This window comes from Mya arenaria, chromosome 4 (assembly GCF_026914265.1).
Source record: "Mya arenaria isolate MELC-2E11 chromosome 4, ASM2691426v1".
Taxonomy (NCBI): Eukaryota; Metazoa; Mollusca; class Bivalvia; order Myida; family Myidae; genus Mya; species Mya arenaria.
This window is the reverse complement of record NC_069125.1, coordinates 38,412,677-38,431,323: the sequence shown is the minus strand read 5'-3', so window position 1 is coordinate 38,431,323 and position 18,647 is coordinate 38,412,677. Positions and strand designations below refer to the sequence as shown.

The window sequence follows — 18,647 nt, the reverse complement described above, 5'->3', positions numbered from 1 at the left end:
TTATATTCAGGCTAAGTTTCATGAATAATAGGTAACCCTAGTAATGGGCGATGGGGAAACATTTTGAACAATTCATTGTCCCGAGGCCGCCAATTGTCATCAAATTTATTCCCAAACATATTATTTTGACCTTTTTCTTGCACTTTTTTCATGTTTTTGTTTAAAAGCCATTCTAAGTTATCTTAAAACTCATTTATTTAATGAAACGTGTTTAATTTCACTTATCCGCTTCATGATTACGGCCCCTGGTGTCTATTTATATTGACTATAATATTGTGTAGTAATGTTACCCTGACTTAAAACAAGCACATAATTTGACCTTAGTTTCATAAATACCGTCTCCGTGGCCTAGTGGTTAAGGCGTCCGCCTACGGAGCGTGAGGTCATGGGTTCGATCCCTGGCCGTGTCATACTGAAAGACGTCAAAAGTTGGTACAAGTAGCTCCCTTGCCTGGCGCTTGGCTTTTAAAGGGTAATGCTTGGAAAAGATGTGTACTATGTACTGGTTTAACCAAGGAAAGTTGTACCCCATGTATCGGTGCTTTACACCGAGCACGTAAAAGAATCAAGGTGTCTCTTCGAAAAAGAGCTGGGGTATCGCACCCGGACTTCCTTGTATCCCAGCATTTTCTCTTCCGCGTGATGTCCCTTCAGCAAAAACAAAAAGGACTTGCACTTTCACGGGTTATTCTTGACCGCAAGGTCTAAAGAAATACAACAACAACTACAATAATGGTTAGAAAATATTGCATCTGCAGTGTTAATAAGAATTTGTTTCCGTTATTACATTTGACCAAATGATTGATTGGTCATAACCTATAGTAAGGTATAATAATTGACTTATATTTTTTGGATACACACATGTTCTTTTTAACACTGACAAATTCCATAAAATCATATAACTGGAATTAAACCATTCATGAAATGCAGACAGGTCATATAGACAGGTGGAAGGTCAAGGTCAATCCATGTGCAACCCTGTGGAATCTGCTGAATCAAATGTATGGTGCAGAACTTCTTCTGTTAAATACTGTACATTGAGTGAATATGCAATTCCAAAACAATTTCCAATGAGGTCGAACGTAAGTTTAATCGTTCCTAGATTGCATTTGCCTTTAAGACAGTACTCATTTCTGTCCAGCGGAGTAAAACAGAGGTATCATACTTTTACTCTTTTTATTGTTTGACATACACTATTAATACCAGATATATATTATTGTGTGAACTATGCAAAATGTACAAAAGTGCTTGTTATTGGGATAATTGTCACAGTTTTGTCCAATATGTTTTCATGAACTTATTCTTATCATCTTACAATGCCTTTTATACAAATTACAAAAATAAATTAAAATGATGAACAGATCAACAAATCATTGATGAAACTATCGTTGACAGTAGTAGATACCTGATATTGAAAATTGGTCCAAATCATAATCGATCATCGAAAATAATCAGACAATTGATGATTAATTATGTAATACAAATAAATTAACAATATGGTTTAAAAGTGTGTAATTTAAACTTCTTACAAGATGAATAATATAGAATACTTGCCAGCTGTCAATAACTTAGTTTTACACTTCAACAATGTCCGTAGTTCTCTAGGTAATATAACATTAAACGAGATATGCCCATGCACACCAAAACACAGGGTACATGTTAATAACGTCAACATTTTAAAATTGGGACGATTTATTGATGAAAAAAAGAAGCCTTTTTGACTCTTTCACTCAAAACGCTTAATAGCGGAACTGATATGCGTTTGACAATATATTTTTTTTCAAAATGATATTGGTTTGACATATTTGAATATTTTTAATAAAAAGTAGAATCTCATTAATTGTTTATGGTGATACCTATAACGGTATAAAATGGGGAAAATAGTTTGCATATGACAGCTGTCAAGTACCATTATTCGTGTGTTCTTATGTGACAATACCAATTACAATACCCAATCAAGTTCGCTCAAAATAAGTCGACACTGAGGGATCATACAAATTCAATATCATTTAGATAAACCCATGTTTAATATGCGGACATTTATTTACGTGTATTAGAAAAATAGACAGGTGCAATTATCACTTGAATTTCCATTTTTTTATACACTCCTACGTACATGGTATAGAAGGTAGAAAAATCAGCTCTCTATATGCTGATAAAATATTGCTCTGACGGAGTCAATTTCTGACCAGTGTGCGTAAGAGTGTATAGTGATCCACATAATAGTTGTTCAATTAATCAGTGGAATGTTTTTGTCATGTTATTAATGATGGGATGGTAATCATGATTGGGAGTTTCAATATTACAGTTTTTTTATGTACTGGTCATTTGCATTTCGTTTTTAATTAGTATCTTGAAATTAATATAAGTTGTTCATTTATAATTTCAACAAGATTAAGAGCATAAAGTCCTTTTTGGGGTCAGGGACCGGTTGGTCAAGAATCGTAGATTGATTTCGTACCTTGGAGAGATTTTCAGCAGTGTAGCATTACAATTTTAAAGGCACTTAGTCACCACATGATACCATTGCAAGAAAAAAAGAAAATGGTAAAAAAACTTGCATACAATTGATATCGTTGTGTGCACGTGCTTATGACATACGTATCTTTCGCAGTTTTTGAATATTTTAATTGGGTATGTCTACCACGTTAATCCAAGTAAAGTTTAAAATAACTTTGGTATATTTATCTGTACAAATCTCGTGACGTTCACATGCTAAATATACACACTATAAACTGGGAAACCATTATTATTATTAAACGGGTTAACTCAGATAAGACAGCGACAAAATATTCTTTAAGAATGTAAAATGATATATTATCGGCATCATACTAGCTTATATTGACAAATCCAAGCTTGTTTTGACGAAATTCTGTATTTGTCGATTTTGGACCATCTGGTATATAGTCCCTTAGGTCTCTCATAGGTACGAAATTGCTCTTAGGGATCTTGATGATATTGCTGCCTATTATTTATTGTGTAAACATGATTTCGAAAGGCTATACATATAATGAAACGTAAGGAAAGCATTATTTTGTTAAAACACATTGTACATCAAACATTTCGAAGAAAAATCTATAAAATCTTAACAAACTGTATAACAAAATATTAAAGAAAATTTACATGCAAAATGACGACTTTTGAAAATTGAATGAACAATTTTCGACAAACATATACACTGTATATACATGTGATTGGAACTAAATGAGCATATGCCAGAAACACAGCATGGAGTTAAGTACAGATATAAGCATTAAATGCAAAAAAAACTATGATAGTTTTATATCAAAGAAGGCACAATGTCACAGACATTTAAATGTTTATGTACTGAACCTTATTTACAATGATTCAACAGAAAACAACAGTACAAAATGTGTACTTATCCACCCTTTATAAGATGTGTCGATGGAGATGGAGATGAGATGATTGTGCACCACAATGTAAACTTATATCCATGGCAAAAAAATGAACTTTCTAACACCAGATTAACTTATCAACTGTGCTAAATTATACAATGATTTGTTAAACTAAGACGCATTTAGATGCGTGCACTTCACCAATGACAATGCCACTCAACAAAATGAGCTAATCCTAAAACAGCTATTTCTATTTTGCTTTCGAAGAAATATTGCTTAAATTAATAGGAAACAGTCTATTGATTTTAGCCGATGCATTATCATTGTTCTTAATCGTTTGTAAGATCAGACTTGTATGCAGTGGCTAAATTACAAACGAGACCAACGCAATGCGTATAAAACAAACTTGTTGCAATTTATGTTACTGTGACTTTCTTTCATTACTATGTACTGTCAAATTTGTATTGTGTTTGTAAATATTCATGCTTGTGTATGTATTACCATATACCATGTACATCTCCAGAAAATGGGGGAAATAAAGCTATATATATGTGTGTGTGAATAATTGTCTTGCCTCTGGCAACATGTGTACCATGTTCCATTTAATCAATTTTTGCATACTGTTTAATTTTCGTGAAAAATAGGCATTTATGTGATATGCCTTTGAATGGACACGACAACGCCGCCGTCGCGACGCGACGTATGGCATATTTACTTGCAAAATATTTAAACAAATCCAGTATTTTACTTAAACTTGAACATAAAAAAACTAACAAATGACAAGCGGCAAGCAATTATTCCAGATAATCACCAATAACAACCAACGTTGATGATCCGATGGTATTTACAAGAACGTAAATGAACAGAAAAATGTTATCATTGTATCACACATGATTTTGCAAATCTGAAAACTCAACTAGGAATGTAAAAAATACAACTGCTTTTTAAATATACATATATACATGATCGTGTACCGGTTTAATGCACAACAATTCATTAATGTCAATCAGTCCAACATATATGTACTGGTATGTCATTACTACACGAGTAGACTTTAACAAATTCGGAATACCTCGGCCATTTTCCATCGAAAACAACCTCAGATGTATATGGACGGTTTGTAATGTCAAAATTCTTAACATTTAAATACGCTGCAAGTAGGTCGCGTAGTAATTTTAATACAGCAGTTAAACTTGATGACTTTTCTCTTAATTATTTATGCAATATTACACTTTACCGGTAATCAACTTAAATTCAGTAATACAAAATTCACGTTAAAACACAACAATTAATTAATACGATTATTTTTACGAACTACTTCTACTGATGTACCGACATACTTCCCTGGTGGTTTTCGATGTAAAATGGTTGAGGAGTTCCGATTGGACATTAACAATGAGCTGGTCCTTAGCATATAGTGCAACATATATTTACAGTGGAGACATGTGCAAGGAAAGTCCAAGCTAATATCACAGAGAACATAGATAATTGTAAGTGTAATCTGCCAATAACAACCACCAATCCCGGCCCAAAAAACCGTCTCCTCGGGGCCCAAGTCTCGTAAGCGATAGTTATCCCCCGAAACTCTACACAGTAGCGGGATCTAACATAACCCAAGCCACCTGGTGGTGTTAGACTCTTATGCGATGGTTGTTTTCACTGTCGCTGGAACTGATGTCTCCAAACGCGGCCTGTTCCTCCTCCAGAGGAATCATGCTCTGTGCCATATTGTTGTCCCAGCTTTCAATTTCGTCCATTCCACTACTGTACAGGCTCCCATCATCATCATCCTGTTAATACGATAAGAGTGTAAGGATGCAATCAAAGGCTAATGAAAAGAAAACTCGTGAAACGGGATACTGGTATACAGTAATATAATCAACAACATTGCGCCCACCGCCAACATCACAATAAAGGAACAGTCCTGAGAAAGATTGGCTATTGACCATGAATACTTGAATTATTGGAAAGTTGATGGCTATGCATGACATTGGTGACCCATGCAAAATATCAATGATCCCTGGAAAAGTGGAAACCGAGTGTGCCATTAACCATTTACCTACATGCGTTGGTCTTGCATGTGACATGCCGTCTTCTCACGGAAGATTTGTTTGCTATTTTAAAATCACCAAAGGAATGAACAAGTATTGGCCTGGGCAAGCATAATACAAGGGTCTTTTACCAACGATCATTGACTGTGACCTTTACCGTTGACCTACATTTATAGATATTGCACACGACAAGCCCTCTTCTCATGGTGAACATTTCGGCCAAGTTTGTTTAAAATCCCCCAAATGGGTGACCAAGTTATAGCACGAATAAACAAAATCGGAAGGACTAATGGACAGACGCACACTTATACATCTAGGCAATATTGTGAAAACTATGTCTAGCTTATCGCAAGCAGGCTCGAATCTATTCTTCCAAAAACTATTTTTCAGCATATTTTGTTCATAACACCCGAAAACGCCTTGCTAAGAAACTGACGTCACTGATTGTAGTTATACTTGCGGTACCTTACTTTAACATAGCGTATAATGGGAATGACTTCATGTCCTTTTACGCACCCGAGTTGGTTTACAAAATATCAAATTGTACAGTTGATCCCGTGACCGCTATGCGACCAATGAAAATAGTTAAAACCAAACAGCAAAACTATGGGTTTTCCTTAGGTGCCTTATTGATGATGGTCTCTTTTATGTACGCATAATTCAGATCATACTTATCAAGACATACGTCTGTCGGTATTCAACCTAGAACAATTAGACCGTATTCCACTTTTCTGACGTCACTTCATAACAAGTAGTATTGTGCGTGGTAAATGACGTAAGAGAACCATAAGTGCATCCTTACAATGTAATTTATTACGTTATTATGTGTCCTCTGTGTAAATTAAACCAGTAACATAAATAATAAATGGGTTTTTAGAAATGTGTTTTAATCTGAAACTGTGTATTCAACTCTCAGGGATTTTGCAGATACTGCACAAGCCCAAGCGAGTCGAATACAACAGTGTCTTCCATATCAACACGCATTACTATCAACCACATTACATTTTCTTTCTTTTATATTTTTGTTCCCTGTCTACATATAATCAATTAATGAAACAGTTTGCTAAATTATTCTGAAAATTGATACCTTGAATTACACGTATAAATCCCCTTTAATGTATATTATCTTTCAGATGTTCCTTGTGGTGCGACACCGCCCTGCACCTACGGATATTTAAACAAAAATATGTTCCTTTTGGACACAAAAATACATGTTATGAGACTGAGATTGAAGTCATTTGCCATGATCTAATGCACATGAATGCTTTAAGAAGAATATTAAATAGCAACCCTTTATTATCCAGTTAAATGGCCAACCAAACAATAGTAAGATGCTTACATTTACTTCTTTTGAATAAACAGAAAAACTAATATTTACAGATTGTTTCCCGATGCCAGACATCATCCTGCGTTCTAGCTCTCTCTCACTCTGTATTGTTTCATTCATCGTTTTCGTGCATTTGTCAATCTGGTTTCTTGCCTGCTTGTTATGTGGGTCAATCTCCAACACCTTTTGGAAGTCTTTCTTTGCTGTTTCATACTCCATGCTTGCAAAGTTTGCCTGCAATAAGATTCATCGGTAAAATCAACCAAAGCACAATTGCTTTGCCTTAAAAACAATTGCTAAATGAAGTTAAATGGCTGTGCATTTATATGCAATCAAATATCCTTATACAATATTCCTTTTTTATTTTTATATTAGCAAAGTTTAATAACATGCATTCCTACCAGGCCCCTTCTGAAGTAGGCCTTAACATTGTGTTCATCAAAAGTGAGAGCTTCATCACAGCAATCCCGAGCTTCCCGGTTCTTCTCCATCCTGAGGTATGCTTGAGCCAGGTTCAGATTGCCTAAAGAGAAAGTAAATCCATACATTCTAATTCCAGTTTTACATGAAACAAAAACATTGAATGCAACACCACATTTATGGTTTGTACTCTTTAAGTTATCAAAAATAAAAATATTTAATTAATATGTAACGAAAAGAGACAAACAAAAACGAATGAAATATTAACAATTATTATATTTTAATTTATCGAAGATTCTACGTTTTCTTCCTTTATACCTATGTAACACAGGTGACCCTCAGGGCGGGGCCAACTTTGAAACAATATGCATAATTTGAACAAGCTTAGAAGGGGAACATTAGACAATTCTACACACCAAATATCTAAGCTTGATATTTGTTTGCCAAACAATGTACACATGGTCCAAATTTCATTGCTGTAACTTCAAAAAAGGAAGCTGGTCAAAAGGTCACAGGCAAGGTCATCCAAACACAACATTGTTATTTATTTTATATACTGATAACATGGTCAAGTTGTTATTGATTGCTGTAGTTTTAAATATAAGAAAGTAGGTCAAAAGGTCACAGTCAAGGTCATCTGAGGACAGCATTATACAAGTTTGCAAAACTGCACTCATTGTTCAAATTTTATTCCTGTAGCTTAAACATAAGAAAGTAGGTCAAAGGTCACGGTAAAGGTCATTCAAGCTCATAGCTGTAGTTATAAAATAAGAAAGTAGGTCCAAACGGGTGGGGTCAGTTTGACCTCATGGCATAGCTTCAACAATCTTGGTAGAGGGCCATCAAGATGCTACATATTTAATGTCAAAGGTAAGTCTCCGGGAAACTTGTGATTTGAACATTCTTGTAAGAGGACCACTATATGATGCCGCATACAAAATATCATAGGTAGGTTTCAGACGAGATGATTTTTAAAAATTTCTCTATATGTAAGTATACCACACTTGTAAACTCCAGGGCGTAGCCCAGTATGCCCCAAGGGCCATACTTTGAACAAAAGGTCTCAAGCAATTTTTTTTTTCAGATTAACGCACGGGTGTCGGATACTGATATCACATTAGCTCTTTTGGCCTTAGACCAGTACAGCTAAAAATCAACCAACCCTGTAAAACGGTAATATAGACCTCTTTTTAACAAGGGCAAGGGAGAGTAAAACATAAAACCATCTGCACAATCTTAAAACAGGTTATCTTTCTGCAATTGAACTTGGCAAACAATAGCATTGTTTGATCATTTCAAGGGCAATAATGCAGGCATGCAAGCGCAAAACTGGTTTCGAATGGAACCGAGCTCTCATGAATATCTAGCTAATTAACACGTGTTATTGAGACACAATGAGAACTGAAGACTGTATCGAGTTCACAAGCTATTGTGAACAGACGCACATACACACGAAAACACAGATTCAAAGCTGAAAGAAAAGTCTAGCCATTTTCATGGTGTTTTTCCGACAACTGAAAATAAAATTTATTTTAAAAGATGATCGCCAAAGAGTTTGACTTACCCGACATGTACATTAGGCTAGTCTATATTGTTGTACCGTTGTAAAACTTTGTATACAAGTAATAAGATGCACTTGTATATTAAATACATGAAAAGGTAGTTTAACAGGAAGTATATTGCAGTTTCGTTGCTCCTCTTTTCACTATAAAGATGTGTCATGTTGCAGCCATATTTTGAAATTTAATATACATGTAAGCCGTGTATTAAAAATGTGTCAAGGTAGATGCAAAGAGTTCTTACCAACGAGAAGTAAATTGCGCCTTCTCTTCTCCTCCTCACCCTCCATACACAGGTCATGCTTTACAAAGTCGAGCGTCTCCTCGTAAAATTTTGACGCTAATTCGTACTCCCCATTCTGATAAAAACATACGATTCTAATAATAATACTACTAATAATAATCTCATCATTGTTGTTGTTTATTTCTCAAAAAACTTAGTCACATCAAATCTTTGCATGAATGTTTTGGTCATTTGATTGAAAAGAGGTTTTTTCGCTTGTACCATCCGAATATTTTCTATTTGAAGACATGGATATCTAAATACAAGGAGTGTCCTTTACCTTGTTCACACCAACACAAAATCCTACCATCATGAGATTGCTATATACCAAGTTTGAACGCTGTATATTGTTCGTAATATAAGTTAATGAGCCATAACTCCATTTTTTGTAATTCATGTACATGTATTTACCTTGGACTTAACCAAACCAACCCCCAAATACAGTCAAACAAGTATGTCTACAAACTTATTTAAATCACAATACATAATTCGAAACATAATTGTTCACCAACACATGTTGTATTGAGTACAACTTTTTTCTATTTAATTTAACAGCGACCCTGACCATGACTACTAATCCAAAAAGCAATTGTGAAATTTGTCATCACATTAACTTTCTGCAAAGGTTTCTTCACCATCTATGAATTCTGACTATTTTTTAACAGGGAATCATTCTTGTTTTTATAGCAACATCGACACGACCTTGACCTCAGCCAACCAAAAAAAATAATCCCAAGGGGCTTGACCGCTTTCCTTCACATAAAATTTATTCACTTATCTAAAGTTTTATCTTAAAATTTGAGAGCAAACCATAATTTATTTTTAGAAAAAGGTGACGTTGACCTTTAATACCTCAATTAACTTCTAAAACAGTCAAACGATATGTTATAACACACCATTCAGGTATAACAATATAAAGCCCTATACATCGATTATTTCTAAATTTATTGAGCAGAAACCAGTTTTCGTTTTTAGGTAATAGCGAACCTAACCTAAACCCCAAATGCGATTCCAATGTACGTCTTAAAAAAGGTTATATACCAAGTAAGCATAAACATGTTGTATATTTTTAGTAACAGTGAACTTTACCATAACCCATCCAATCATATTTGTTTGTATTTTTTGTAAAATAGGTGCGGTTAATCTAACAAACAAAACTTCCATTAGATGTAGCCTAATTATCATAAATATGTTTCTTAAACAACAAAAATACTAGAAGGTTACATGACCCATAATTTCAAGCTAATGTAAAAACTTCCCCAGTAGTATACTGCAAACTTTTCGTGAATTTATACAAAAACTGGAGCTATACCCTAGAACACCGCCTTAATACAGGACAGGATGTTATTGTTTGACTTTTGTAATAAAAATGATAATAACAATGGTAGGAGTTTTAAAATTATATCAAGGAAATAAATTCTTATTGGGCACATTCTGAACACTTATATTATAGTGCGATTCTGAAGTTCCGGGAACATAAATGAAAAAGAGGTTTCCGGGGTCAATACATACGAAAGTAATTATGGGTAAGGAAAAAAAAGGTATTGTAGTTATGGGTCAGAAAAAAAAACAGGTGCTACTTACCATAATTTTAGTAATGTGTATTAAGTATTAAAATGATATCTTATAAATTGTTCGCTACACAAAGTGTAATACAGTCAAGAGCAAAACATGGCATATATCTCTAAGACGAAATGACCTATGGTCGTTAGGTTCTAATACACATCAAGATGGCAACGTTTACCAAGTATCCGCGTGATGGAACATATATCCAAAAGTGTAGAAATCACATTCAAGAGTATATATCCCTACGACGAAAATTATGCCTGGCTTTGCTACCAAGCATGATGTTATTGTTAACAGGGGTATATAAATGAACAGACAGCTTTTTAATACCCTTTGGACCACCATAGCTATGGGCCTTGCTAAACATACGCATATTGGCTATAGCAACTGATTTACCACATTTCATTTGCATATCTTGAAAGGTTTACGAGTTATGACCAAGCTCCTAGATTAACGTGATGATGACCACGATGACAACATCCACCAAATTTGTTTCAATAAGAAATAAGCATATGTGTCAATTATATAAGACCTCCAAGTAAGAATATATTGTGTGTTGACGAACAAACACCTATTCTATATGACCATTTTATATCACCTTCTAAATATCTCACCTTGAAGTATTTGTTCCCCTTTGTCTTGTACTCGTCACTACGATCCATCTTCTCTTTGTAGGTTAACTCCCAGTATTCCTCAACCTACGCATCAACAAAGGATACTAATAAACTAGTATGTTTTGGAATTTAATGCGATCAAGGGATCGTTCCATATATCTTCGTAAATTAGTTATTCTAGTTACATGTATATCCAATAAATGGAAAGTAAATGCATCAACATGTAACGTGTTAAAGTGTTGAATCCAGTTTTTCTACTGTATAGTGCAAAACGCTTGATATTTGTTTTCTGAATAGAGAATCAAAACTGAGAATATTAAATAATACCCTTTTGTATTTTTTTATATTGATCCAGAACATGAGATCCTTATTGGGCCCGATACCATACTTCGTGCAGCCCTTGGGTCCATAAGCGTGTTTGGCTGCAAAGTAAATACGCGCTTCCTCGCCATTTTTCCAATGGTCCAGATACGGCTGAAAATTTATGAAAACAATTAGTTTGAAAATCCGGTGCCAGTGGGACAACAAACAGTACATAACTGAACATGACTGGACACATATCCCTATAAAAATGAAATAAAATCCAGCAAACACCTCAAGAAAAGTTCGAACCCATACCCCAACAAAGGTGAAATGTCAAACTGAATGGCACCATGGCAAGGCTGTAATGCCCTGCTCCCCAGGAGCAGGATATAATGAACCTCAAAATTCTATATGCCACACTGCACATATCTCAATAAATGGTAGAATGCCGCTCTCCATATACCTAAATTAATGGTGGAAGGCCAAACTGCACATACCTGAATAAATGGTGGAATGCCACAGTGCACATACCTCAATAAATGGTGGAATGCCATGCTCCTCAGAGGATCCCTCACCCATAAAAAAGTTGATATCTTTGTCCATAAACACTCGCCCATCACACTCTCCCCTGATGTGTGCTGTAACAATGTAACGGAAATATATCTAACACGTGTAAAGTATTATGAATGAAAAGCATAATCTTATTGTAATAATGTTTGTAGTTCATTACTGTATGCTTTATTTGTTGGTAAATAGCATGGAGTATAAATTACTACATGTAGCTGTAGTATCAAGAAAATCCCTCCTCAATACTAATTATGATGATTTTTTTAAAAACATTCACACAAAATTCCTTAAAAATACGATTGATGGCATTGTTTTTGTACTTTCAATAACAGTGTTGAAATTCGGGCAAGTGCTTGAAACTTCATTTTCTTTACTTACACTCTACAGGGCACCCGAAGTTAGCATGGAGGAAACCTTTCCCTCTGTCTAACACTTTTCTCAGTATAGTTTTATCTTGGTCTGGCGATATGTCTGAACCTATAACCGTAAGAAAAATAGAGCGTATAGTAAACTTCATTTGTTAAATAAATACAGTAAAATACTTAATTGTTTTATTTGAAAAAAGCGCGTGTCTCCCAAATTGTCTGGTCGTTACTGAGATATGATCAATGGTGGACATGATATTTGTACATTTAGACTGGAGACGAACCAACATAGGGATTATCTGCTGGTCATGATCAACGAACCTGACTATCAAGTATGAAGTTCCTGGGCCCATGTATAAAGTTCCTAGGTCCAAGGGTTCTATAGTGATTGAGTGAAATGCAGACTGGTGACCAACGAATCACTGTGAGTTTGACCTTCTGACCCCAAAATCAACAGGTTCATCAACTATTTATGACCAACTAGCAAACAAAGTATACAGATCCCGTTCCGAAGCGCTCTTAACTTATTGAACGGAAACCGTTTTTTTTTACCTCAATGTTATGGCGACCTTGACCTTTTACCTACTGAATCTTCTATTTATAATCAACTGGCATATCAGTTTAAAGATCCTGGGTGCAAGATTTTTGTAGTTATAGAGAGGAAACCGTTGTACAGCTTAAGGTTATCGCCATCATAACGTTGAGTCATGACCAACTCGCAAACCAAGTATAAAGTTCCTGAACTCAAAGAATCTTCATTTATTGAACGCAAACCGTGTTTTTTACCTCAAGTTCACCTCGACGTTTGACCTATTGATTTCAAAATCAATTTGGGGTCAACTTCTAGGCATGACCAACCTGCATACCAAGTATGAATTTCCTGGGTCCAAGCATTCTATAGTTATTGAGCGAAAACGAAGTGAGACGTTCGGACTGACGGACATACAGACAGGGCAACACAATTAGTGTCCTACATTGGGAGGTGGGACATAATAAATAAATGGTTTGATAAATGCGTTTCCGAAAATTGTAACTAAAAATAAGGGACTCCGGAAGTAAACTTCCGTATAGCATGATGCTGATTTCATGAATCAAGAAATTTTACAGTAGCGGAATTTTTTACGGATACACACGTTATGTTTACTGCGTTTGATAAAATGTAATTAACTGATATTTGTTTAACTGTTTCGTTTAAACTGTTTCAAACTTGTTTCTATTTCATCAGCTCATGCATGCTATTTTATGACATTAAGAGGTAAATAAAAACTTGAACTTGAAACTAAATAAATACTACCTTTTCACAGTCATTTATATAATTATATCATCTATTTTTGTGCTGTTTTTTTTCTAAATATGTTTTCATATTTAATCATTGATGAATATTTTGATTTTTTGTTTTACACAAGAAGTTGGCTCAGTCTATTGTGTATTTTGCCATACTGAAACGTCCCTCATGTGGTACATTGCACATTAATGATCACAGTTCCTTCTTCGTATATACCACAACAAGCGACGGTTACATCTTTTGTGGCGTTTTTCTACCCCAACTTAGTAAAGTCATATGCTGTATGGTTTCACATTACAAGCCTTGTCTATAGTTCCCACAGGTCCGACTATCGGACCCATTCCACTAGAGAAATATATGATATTTTTATCTGGAGAAAAAAGTCCCAATCAAGAGTAAAACAACAACAAACAAACACTTTTAATGAAAGTCTTGTTACCTGTAACGGCTCTTTCAACATCCTAATGAATTGTGTGATGAAAAGGTCTGGGGATTATTGAATTTAGAAATCGCTGTTTTTATTACATTCAGAGATCGGTATGCAATATAAACTGTCCTGATTTATTGTAATATATATTAATACGCGCACGGATTGAGATTTCAGCCATTTCAGGTTTTATGAGAGGGGAAAAGAAATTAATATTCATCTAATAGTTTCCTTAATTGCACGAGACAGAAAAGAATGTTCTTTGAATTATACAATTTCCCAAATTTTAATGTTGAAAGTGATTTTTTTTTCTCGAATGGCATATTTCGCAACGCAATTTTTCCCTAAATGTCTACAGAAGGGTATTTTTTTCCAAAATGGGAAGGAAAAGGCCTGCATTGTGTGACGAAATGTTGCTCAGTAATTTTAACAAATAACTGACATTTTCACTTCATATATGCCATGGCTTCTTATTTGGTCTACCTGTTAAAAACTACTACACTGTGACCTTTACGGGAGAGTATGAACGCCTATATAGTGACACATTTTCAATGGACACCAGATAACTCTAATACCATTTGCAAGAAAAAAGAGCTAACAAAAAAATATTGATAGCGTTGTGAACAACGCATTGAATCGTATTAACTTATGTATCACACCGCTTACTGTACGTGTATCCTTCGCATTATTTGCGTATTTTCAAAAATATACTGGGATTATCTACCACGTAAACATCAGGAAGTTTAAAATATTAGCGACAATATTTGTATCTGTACTTATCACGTGACTTTGCTAAATATACACACTTTAAACTGGGAAACCATTATGCGCTATTTGTGAACGAGTCAACTCAACCAAGATAGCGACAAAATACTACATGTAGCTCGTATTGACAATTCCATGCTTGTTTTGAGGAAATAATGTATTTTCCTTTAAAGAACTGCGCTCCGAAGGTGTCTTTATCTTATACATACATTGTTGAAGAAACTTATTTATGCTTACAACTACAAAAAGATCAAGTATTTAATAGGTAAATACAAACAAATGCATGAAACTTAATTTGGTTTATTCTAAACAAAACTGATACATATAATAAAATATGTACAACTAATTTGTGTATCATACTTATGTACAAAATTATTATTTACTAATTCTGAGACTAGAACTGAATGGACCGCAAAGATGTATAGTCAAGGTAACTATATTTGCAATATTAATATGAATAATATAAAATGATATGTATATATGTACATATATGTACAGTATCACACAGTCTTGTCAACTTACATTCCACACTGATGATTTCCGTATCAAAGATAACACTGGAGTTTTCAGGGACTTTTGGGGGAGCACCGCTTTTACCGAATCCCCAATCCGCTGATAGGTAGATCAATGATCTTTCTCCTGGTCTCATGGATAGCACTGCCAATTCAAAACCCCTGATAACCTTGCCTGATAATAACGGAAAGATAAAAATGAATGTGTTATTGTTAACGCATATTTTAATGCTGAAACCATATTATAAATATTTTTAACGAATACCCGAACAATTTTGTATTATCTCAATTTTTTTATCCAAATATAACTGTTGTAAGAAACGGACTTGGGTTAAAACTTACTGGGCCCTAATGAAGGTAATAAGCAAGTCAATAATGTTGTTTTATTTGCTGAAAGCATGTATCTGAAGCATGACAATGAATGAAATCAAGATGATTCCATTAATTATTCAATTCATTAAGAAATGAGCAAAAGACTGCATAACATGCAGGTAGCAGAGCTGATATTGTCAAAAAAATATATTAAACTTTGCAATGACAAATTAAGTTTTGTCAAACATTATGGACTCTGAATGCAGTTTTGTCATACTGGATGAAGGTGTTATAAGACAAAAAATGCATTGATTAGTAATAATTGCAATAAGTCTTCGGGAAAATGAAAACACAACTCTGAAATGTGAACTAAACACTGTTAACTGTGATCTCATATTAATTGACCCGCCCCCAAACATATGTGGCATCTGTTGGTCAAGGGCAATCACCACTCAAGTTGCATGGTTTTCATAAAATTGTTGACCATCACCTTGACATTTTGACGTCAAAAGTAATAAGGAGCATGTTCTGGTTAAAGGCAACTTCCTGCTGAAGTATCCTGCTGAAGTATCTGGTCTTAGGTCAGAACGACTTACTATGCGGACAAAGTTTTTACAAAGCTGTTGACCATGAACTTTCGACTACTGAGCTCAAAAGCAGTTGGACAAAAAGAGGGCATAATTAATTGAATGGACTGGTGCCAGAGAATTTAGATATTTCAATTATAAAGGAATGCTACTTGTGACTCCTTTTCCACGAGAAATTCCGATTCTGCATTTACATACATGCCAAATAATAAAAAATAAATTAAGCTCGGGATATGTTGAGCAGAAGTGGACATTTTTCTTATAAGGACTGATAATCTATAACATATTTTCGCTCCCAACAAATATCTTTTACCTCTTAAGCAATCGTATTCAAACAGTTCTCCGTCTTTCTCTGATGAGTCAAAAATGTTTTCTTCTGTCATTTCATCCCCTTTGTATGCAGTATACCTGAAGTAAACTCTGTCACCGTAATTCGGGAATTCTTCGCCTATCCCTGTTTTCAGCAACTTTTTTATTACCCCTCCATCTTTATTCGGTGTACAGTCGACAGATTCCCCGACCTGCAAGTCACAGGCTTCAAGGCACCTTTTCATATCAAACACTACCGCCATCGTTTCCTTTGATAGAAGACCAACAAAATGTTGTTGTTCCCGATTGAAATGAAAAGTGGCACTCTACTTTCGCTTTCAGTCATCTGTATTGGTTGAGTGCAATCGTAACAACTCGGCCATCTCCGGCAAGCTTCCGGATTCACATTCGGAACCCCTCGGCCAATTTCTCGAAACAACTTTTTTTCAAACTCCGCGCAGTGTTACTTCCCTTGCAGTACAGTAATCACTGCCTTCACAATATCACGTGATGATAGATAAAACGGCACGTGATTGCAATTTACAAAATGGACGGAACACCTTTAAAAGAAATTCCAGCAACATGTTTTGTCTTCCTCTGCAAGAACATGCCGCCAACATTCGATTTGTTTTGGTTTTGCTTGCAATCCTGGTTCAAAACGTTCGATACATGTCTGAATAGCTAACAACACATCCATGTTGATATTGTAATTTGTAAATCCTACTTTCAATTTGAAAAAAGACCGAACATTTCCGAATGTTTTTTTTAATTGTTATTTTTTTATAAAACATATTATGCCTATCAACTGGCGTAAAGTAATTATTTAAGAAAGGATATAAGAATAAATATATATGATTAAAAAAAATGCCATTAAAAGTTTTCATCCAATTTTGGATGAAAATCTTGTGGTGGCAGTGATTACTGTACTGCAAGGGAAGTAACACTGCGCGGAGTTTTCTTTTTTTTCGATATTAAAGCCAAGGAGCTCCGAATGCGAAATACAATTCTGTTTGATAATGGCCGATGCGTTCCGATTGGGTAATACCGTGAAGTAAAACTGTTGACTGCTCCGTTACGGTTTCATAATGAAAGGCACGATAATGATAACAATAGGGCGGAGGTACGTCTGCAAAGTGTTAATTTCATATCTGAAAAGAGTCTAGAATGTCTGTCTTAAGGGATAAGTCTGTAAATGGTCAATTCAAAACTGTTTAAAGACTTTAGAGTCGAATTATGTACTATGGGACGTCTTTAAAGTCCAATTCATATGGGATCCGTATAGTCTATATAGAGTCCAATGCATGCCTTATTGATTGTTTGTATAAGTGGAATCAGAGTCCAAATACATGAATATCTCTTTGACACATACTTATTTAAAATAAACGACCAAAATGCACCATTTTCGGTTCTGAGGAAGGGGCGCAAGTCAAATATGCTTTCGGACTTAAATTACGCCCCAACTAACTTCAAAAATTGGAGCCGGCCCTGAAAAAAACAAATATCTGGCTAGTAAGAAAATTAATTGGGCTGCCCAATAACGAAAAGAAGGGGATAATTCAAGGTTATACTGAGTAATTAATTGGAGCACTCGGTCAATACTGCTTAACAAGGTATTTCGAGTATTTGACAAAGTGACCTACAGATAGTTTTTGAACCAAATAGACAATGGGACAAGCATTCTAACTACGTTTCAAGAAGTTTGTGTAGCAATATTGACTTAAGGGTGTAAAAAGTCCCGCAAACATAAGACCTAGCTTAAGGTATCCGATCAAAAAATATCATATTCATCTCAATGAGCTATTGACATTTATTTTAAATTCCGATGCCTGGTGACCCCATGTAAATGTAGCATGAACGTGTTGATTACTTATATGTAAAATAAATGACCGCACTTTCCTCTTTGAGATAAATCTATGGTTGCTTGTATTTTTTCTTTATCTAAAATATAACCGGAAGTGAAATGATTGTATATCGCAAACATTAACTGCCATGCTTTAGAATCAATATTGACTAATATATGAGATTCAGGGCCTAGTCAG

At 34.9% G+C, this 18,647-nt stretch overlaps 1 protein-coding gene across 2 annotated transcripts; it reads right to left on the bottom strand.

The window, feature by feature from the left end:
- Window positions 1–1,168: 1,168 nt before the first annotated feature.
- On the bottom strand, window positions 1,169–17,543 carry LOC128231760 (peptidyl-prolyl cis-trans isomerase FKBP5-like). 2 transcript variants are annotated; one of them, XM_052944941.1, is made up of 11 exons: window positions 16,613–17,539; window positions 15,411–15,575; window positions 12,425–12,523; window positions 12,011–12,117; window positions 11,504–11,650; window positions 11,177–11,260; window positions 8,958–9,072; window positions 7,136–7,257; window positions 6,786–6,968; window positions 6,495–6,571; window positions 5,009–5,146 (listed from the first exon to the last, which is right to left on the bottom strand). In XM_052944941.1, exons 1-10 carry the CDS (start codon window positions 16,869–16,871, stop codon window positions 6,530–6,532), a joined length of 1,323 nt encoding a protein of 440 aa, XP_052800901.1. In that variant the 5' UTR covers window positions 16,872–17,539; the 3' UTR covers window positions 5,009–5,146; window positions 6,495–6,529. The 2 variants fall into 2 exon arrangements, with proteins under 2 accessions (XP_052800900.1, XP_052800901.1); XM_052944940.1 differs by lacking the exon at window positions 6,495–6,571 and having other exon boundaries at window positions 1,169–5,146; window positions 16,613–17,543.
- Between the last annotated feature and the right edge of the window lie 1,104 nt (window positions 17,544–18,647).